This window comes from Strongylocentrotus purpuratus, unplaced genomic scaffold (assembly GCF_000002235.5).
Source record: "Strongylocentrotus purpuratus isolate Spur 01 unplaced genomic scaffold, Spur_5.0 spur5_scaffold_11, whole genome shotgun sequence".
NCBI lineage: Eukaryota > Metazoa > Echinodermata > Echinoidea > Camarodonta > Strongylocentrotidae > Strongylocentrotus > Strongylocentrotus purpuratus.
The window spans coordinates 22,577,587-22,585,262 of record NW_022145596.1 but is presented as its reverse complement, the minus strand read 5'-3'; the positions used below and the strand labels follow the sequence as shown (position 1 = coordinate 22,585,262).

General features: G+C 35.9%; 1 protein-coding gene across 1 annotated transcript in view; it reads left to right on the top strand.

Moving 5' to 3' along the window:
• Positions 1–2,969: 2,969 nt before the first annotated feature.
• Positions 2,970–7,676, top strand: part of LOC105447122 (gamma-aminobutyric acid receptor subunit beta-2-like) — a 66,842-nt gene continuing 62,135 nt past the window's right edge. The window contains exons 1-2 of the mRNA XM_030980912.1: positions 2,970–3,283; positions 3,565–3,674. Of these exons, the coding sequence (XP_030836772.1) occupies positions 3,204–3,283; positions 3,565–3,674 (190 nt within the window). The 5' untranslated portion in view covers positions 2,970–3,203. The remainder of the gene's footprint in view (positions 3,284–3,564; positions 3,675–7,676) is intronic.

The following is a 7,676-nucleotide window of genomic DNA, read 5'->3' as shown; positions in this document are numbered from 1 at the left end:
ATACTTTGAGTAAATGAAAATATTAAATTTATATCATACTTTCATTAACAATAAGCAACGTTTGATATAAAACAGATAAGTCTATGCATATTTTGTATTGATTATCAAATCTGTCATTTTCATCAGTTTTTAATAAAAACTGATGTCTCTTTGTCCATTTGTAAATTGAATAATAACGTGTATTTTCTATCTTTCTGTTTTTGTCTTGTATCCGTCATGTATTTTGTATGTTTATTGAAAGTTATTTAAACAAAATCCCATTTCTGAATATTGTTTGATATCAATACGAAATCATCAAATGGTATTCCCAAATTCCAATTGTAAAAGATCAAAGTATCTCGTTCTAACTTTTCGCAAGCAAGCTTTTCAGTGCACAAAAACAATATTTTAACCCCCACTTCTAATTTCCCAGATTATGGACCATAACAAATTTTAGTAAGAAGGTGAGAACAAATTGTATCCCGTTCCAAAGGCAAAACTGAATTAAGGATGCCATGTTAAGGATGCCATCCCTCCTATATGGAGAGGCTTGGCATTACCCTCCCCCAACAAAAACTTCAACCCCCACTAGAAATTGATGAGGAGTCAGTGAAGCGGGATGGGGCGGCTTAAATTCCATCAGATAATCTTCTTTTCTTTTATTGTCTGAGGTATTGCTCTACGTCATCACTTAGTAGTAGCGCGACGTGTGTAGTGCGCCGACATCGAAAATTGCGATTAATTTTAGGGTTTGTTAGCGCGAAGCTGATGTAACTTTGAAGGTTGTTTCATTTGAAGGGGCATCGGTGTAGCTTTGTTTTTTCTTCTTTCAACGAAATAGATATCGGGCGATATCAACATTTGCTTATTTGTTTGTTTGTTTGTATGTATGTTTGTTTGTTTGTTTGTTTTAGGGAAAATGAATAAGAGTCGGCAGCGGGTATGTGCCAATTAAATCTTTGACAACAAATTAGAGTTTTGTTTCAGGATAAACTTGTGAGATAAGTCCCTTTGCCCCTGCCCTTATTTAGCGTAAATGCAATTTTGTTTTCAAATAAGTACTTTCATACATCGAATACATCGAATATTTTAGTCTCCTGATCCCCTTTTAGTCACCCATAATTCATGATATCTATTAGTGGAAGTGACGCTGTTTATGCATGTTTGACAGTAACTAGTGATCAATCGTTGCTACTATTATCATCGAATACAATGTGATATAATATACAATTCACTTTAGTTCCACGTATAAGGTATGATTATCATGATTAAATGTCTGTCATGATTAAATGGTTATAAAGGTGTGACAATTTATTACATGTGTCTGGCTATTGAGATCATCCATTCTTCATTTACTTGCCACCCCCTTTTGTCATGTTAAGTATTTTCATCGTTATAGTTCATAAGCACGTGATTATCGCTATAAAAAACGACATCCATGATGTATGATGCATTGTGCGGAAGTGACAGTTATTTAATCATCTTTCACCCCGATTATAATTATATTGGAACTCTATTATAATAATAATTGACGATTTCTGAACTACTAGAATGTGTTTTGTTGGCAAATAATGAATGCAGTGGCATGGTAACACAACCCTTCCCCTCCTTTTGTTGTAATGCTACTCATTTGTGGAAAAATATATACTTTGAAGATAACAACAATTGCTCGTAGTTAAAGGGAATCTACGTTTCGATATTTGAATGGAAACAAAATATATAATATTGTGTTACTTCAAACAAATCGTTCTTAATTGTATCAGCTTCTTAAGAATACAACTCACATGAATTTAAGCATGCATCTAGAAGAGTAATACTCCTCTCAGCGAAATATGGTCTACTGACAAGCGTTGAGTGCTGTTGACATTGTTTCTGACCGCATTTTCACTTTTCGAACACATGCTTCCCTCTTTTTTACGTGGCCTATGATGAAAATGTTTCATACTAATTGAAATATTGGTATCAATCTCGATCTTGATATTGATCTCTGTAACATTTTTCATAGCTAGTATATATCATTATAATCTTGCTTAGGAGGAGGAGGGGTGGGGGAGGGTGGGTGGTGGTATTTTGGTGACAAAGCATAGCCCCAATGATCCAAGCATTGGAGGTAGGGACGGCCTCGGTAGGTTGACGAAATGTGAAGGAGCGGGGCATCGAAACATATATATTTATCCCCTCCCTCCCTCCTATTGAAAGACAATAGTCGAGAGAGGAGGGGGGGGGGGAGGGGGGGGGGCTACTTCCCATTGTATTCCTCGAATCTTTCTTATTTCCTCTCTTATTTTGATTTTGTTTTAATTCGAAGGTTGTTTGTAGGCAAGTGTCTTAAGTTTCTCTCTAGGTCTTCATGTACAAGAGTGGATTATGCAATTACATGAATATATCTTTTTAATTTTCACGCTTCCCATCCTCTTTTTAAACGCAAACAAAAACTTCATGTCAAGTCAAGCGCCAAATAACTTCCAACATTCTTGCAAATACTCTATTACCCCCTCTCTCAAGTCGGTCAGAATCCATTGGTTTATTTCTGCCCTGCCGATCCGTACCATCACACCACGTGGGTGTATCCCCAAAAGACGGTACATGACTTGTTTTTCTTTAATTTACCATCATTTGACGAAGCATCTGCGTCGCAATTCTATAACGGAAATTAAGACATGCCTCCAACAGCAAAAAATACAGCTATAATGAACAAGAATAATGTTACACCAAGCATCACTGCAAGGCCATTGCAGCTCCCCTGTTACAAAATTATATCCTTTATTTTGAGTCGGTGTTAGGGGAAAAGGATAAAGAGGAGAGAGAACGGGAGAGAAAGAGAGGAAGAGAGAGAGAGAGAGAGAGAGGGAAAGGATATGCAGCTTGTGGGCTCTTCGCCGGCTGTCAAGAGCGGGAATGCGAATTTGTGCAGGCTACGATGAGCGCATGCGTATTAGAGACAGTCCGATGTCGCCTGGCAGCAATAGGTTTTATCGAGTAGTGTCGTAAGTAACGTAAGTTTAGCACTGTGTTATGAATGCCGCATCGCGAATACGCCGGTGGCCCATCAACTCATCGCCGTCCCTTCCCCGCGACATATACGTACTCAACGTCTTTTATCATTTTTTTTTTCTTGATGGCGCTCGGAGATTGGGAACGTACAGGTGCAGTGTGGATACAAATCTTCGCAACATAAAGAGGCCGACATTGGATATTTGCTTGTGATTATCATCCGGATAAATATGACCCTGCTTTTGGTTCTGATATCGCCGTTGCTTTTGTTTCTTACGCTTCGAATGGGCTCGGGATTAGTGCAATGTAGGTAAGGATATGATTGACTGATTTCTACTTTTTGCTGCAGTATGTTTACATCGGGGTAAGATCTCATGAGCGACGGGCTGCTCCCCCGTCGATATACATGGTATATAAGGTCGACTTAAAGAGTAAACGCACACAAATAACGTTTATAATTGTACAAATGAATTGAGAAGATGTCATATTCTGCACGTTCGGTGCATAAGTAGTAACATGTGTCTTTCAAATTGACTGTAAATAGGGAAAATATAACCCATGCTTGTTTGTTTTCAACCTCCTAATGCACAGAGAACTCGAGGCGCGGAAAATGGACAATAGTCGGCGAATAGCGAACATAACAGCCGCCATTAAGGACATGCTGGAAGACTATGATATCAGATTGCGGCCCAGATTTGGAGGTAGGACTAACATGGCAGGATCTGCCAGTATTGATCTAACCAATGTTTACCATGTAAGACAAGTAGGGGTAGAGGGATGGTGTTAGCGAGGCGTTTTGTCTCCTGGAGAATTTCTAATGAAAGCTCCCCGGCCCTCTGTCTGAGTCTTGAGGCATAAATAATGCAAGTCGTGTCGTGCAGGTGCTTTGCTTTTCCTTAAAGCACAATGTCTAGCAATGCTAAGGTTTGTTTTCTTTCTTTGTGTCTGTTGTTTTAACTTCCACGTAAGCCACGCCAACCATCATTTACCGGTAACCCCAAAATAACCCCGACACAACCCACATGACTGTTACCCTCTGTATGTTGTATACTGTTACCTGTATACATGTACCTCTGTATCGTTATGTTGCTACACAAACATGTAATTACAATACGGATACTGTGTGGGCCTATGCGAAGATGCGTTTGAAGAAATGCGTTGAGTGGGAAGTAGGGGCCCCGTCTATTCGTTTAATATTATGTGATTTTTATTCCTTTTATCAAGTTTAAGACAGAGCTACTTGTTTTTCCCACAGCAGATTCATCTTAGATTTTATTGCTGTTGTTTGTTGATTAATATCTATCGTAGTTAAAGGGGTCTTAAAGTGGATCACGTTTTCCACGCATAATATGAAAACAATTTCAATTATAAGAAATAGCATATTATGCATCTGTAGAGGGCATTGTAATATACACGTAATGTCACAACGAATGGCAATTATATATATTTTTCTAAACATAATTATTAAACATGATTACTATTTACGTCACAGAGCAATAGAATCATCATTATCATTACATTGTTAGTAATACAAATACAGTATGATAAAAAAAGAAACACACCCATTAAAAGGATAGTTACTGTGATACACCACTATGGTACATACATAAAACATTGTGGCAGTAAAAACATCAACATGTATGGTAATAAATCGACCTATAACGAGTATGGCGTTGCCATCAAGATATTCTACATGTTTCCACGATGCTTACATAATAAATTTGTAGCTCAATCTTTGTCCATAGTTTCACTATTTTTATCGTCAGTTTTGTTGTTTTTGTATCATTGTCATTGTATCTTTATTAGTAGTATCATTATTATCATAATTATCATAATTATTATCATTACTGTTATTATTATTTGTAAAATTATTTTCAATATCATTAATATTACTACAATTAATATTGTTGTTATTACTATAATTAATATTGTTACTATTGTTGCTATTGTGTTTAACTGCTTTCTCATTTGCAATAAGAATAAGGTTACATTATTTTGTGATTTTGTTCATAGCTCAACAACATCAACACCAACAAACAAACAAACAAACAAACATCAACAATCAAACAACACTAGATATATGAACAGAAAAGCAATTAGGTAATATTTCCCTTAATGTGTAAACATCTACTGTAGATGTCCAATACTATTGCTGAATTGAATTAGATGTCTCGAAAGTTATTTATTTTTTTGTTTGTTATTTTCTTGTTATGCCATAACGTCTATTGTAACATGGGTTCAAGAATGTAGCCAATAAGAAGCGACGAAATAGATCACGTGTGCGTGCATAAAATTTCACCATGTGCACGGGAAGTGCATTTTGGTGATAGCAACTGTCAATTTCTCGACTTTATACTCGTATTGTTGACCCATCTTATAAAACAAATAATATATGAATTTAGCTCAAGCATTTGTGATATGCACTGCACCTGGTTAAGTCACAATGACATTGACAATGAACTCGACGCGTCTTGTTCATTATCCTACTGTGACTTAACCTGCGTGCAGTGCATATTTACTAATGCACTTGCAAAACTGTATTATTTTATAGCATTTTATGGTTAGCTTGATATTCATGTCCTTTCATGTATTTTTAGTTCAGATAAATATCTTGAACTTGGATTAATGAATTCAGCTATACCAAAAGTAGAATACATACGTATTACATAATACAATGTTGCCAATTTGAAGAATGGTTGGTGATTATGATTACTCTTTACGACATCATGTCCTTGATATGATAAGAGGGTTCATATTTTATAGAGGCTTGTGTTTCGCTAAAAATACCAACGTAATGGAATATCCCAAGTTAATATCTCTTGAACAAACAATCATACATTTTGTAACGCGAGACTTCGCGTGCCTGGAGTCCAATGTGAGTTTTGTAAACACGGTAATGCTCAAATTATGGATTTGCACATTTAACGGTTCTCTATTCTCTAATCTAATTGTCTTTTTATTTTAACTATGTTATCATAAGTTTCTCAGCTATTCAGAATACACTATCTGCTAGACTCATAACGAAACACGTGAGGGTACATACTGTGCGCGTTGACATGATCAAATCACTAGGGTAAAACAAGTAGAACTCACAACAACACAAATAACGGATATTTAATTTAGAATATACTTGCTGATGCTGGTTGTTTGCAAGTTAATTGATTTAACAGCAATTTTCGTTCCTAAAACAGCGAAAACGATGTGACTACAACCTCTCATGGATCGTTATCATTCCCATGACACTCTAAATGGTTGAGCCAGACATTTCCTCAAATGTGAGGATTTATGTAAATGATATGAGTCAAGGGACATCAATCTATGTTCATTTCTATTTAAAATGGAATATAATTTTGTTTATGGGATAATACAAAACGGTGTGATGCATTTTAGAATGGATGGTGATTATACACATGGTAATAATCATGATGGTATCGAATGGAATGAAATCATTTCGACCATGCAGCTTTGGAAACTGCTGCTTTAACATATATCGATCATAGAAGTACTTGGATTTATAATAACGGCGACTGCTATTACTACTAGGCCTACTACTACTACTACTACTACTACTACTACTACTACTACTACTACCACCACCACTACCACTACTACTACTACTACTACTACTACTATTACTATTTCTATTATGTGTACTACTATTATAGCGTTAATGACTGCTTTGAGAGACATAGTTGTTTTTATACGCTCAAGGGGAAGGTTAAAATCGAGCTATTGCCCGAGGCTTTTACTACTACTACTACTACTACTACTACTACTACTACTACTACTACTACTACTACTACTATTACTATGATTGTTACTACTACTACTACTACCACTACTACTCCTACTAATACTACTAATACTATACTTCTATTTACTTCCATGACTTCTTTTCCTACATGTATACAGTATATACTATTTTGTCTTGATACTTTAATTATCCTCTTCGATTTGGTATACGATTTGACAATGCATTTACCCTTAAAGCATGTGAAACATCATTTTAGTACCAACCTAACATGATATTGCAGATTTTGTGCAGATACAATTTTTTATTTGGTATATATTCAAGGCATTCAAAAGATAAAATGCGAGTGAAGAGGGCGCTGCTTTTTATTTCTGAATTTATTACATGGAGCAATACTTTCCTTCGAAATTCTTGCTACGGCGTGTCCCAAGTACACATAGTTGATAAATGTGTAATTCATAACGGATTTTGCATCGACATGACTTTAAGATGAAATAACTGTTCGATCCCGAGGCTGTGAAGCGATATAAAAACACATTTGCACAGCACATAAACACACACACATGTATAATGAGCATGTAATATAAACATTTGCATGAAATATGAGAGAATGGGAAGAGGAAAACGAAAGGAAAAGCGACCACAAGAACAGCAGAAAAGAACAAATAAGAACATGCATGTTACACAAATGTTAGGCATGCAAGAATAGCTTGCCTACTATGTTCTAAAATTCTAAGGTTGGTAGAAGGTTATTCCAATTAATGTGGAGTGGATTCCGCTTTTAACCGAAGTGCATTCTACTAAAATAAGAAGTGACGTGACCACTAAATAGTATGTGTCTTAAAAGGTAGATTTCCACTCGTCTGCATTAAATTTAGTCATGGAATGAGATTGTAAAAAAAAAACTGTCTGAAAGCAATTTAGAAAGGCTGATAGTAAACTGTAAGGTTTT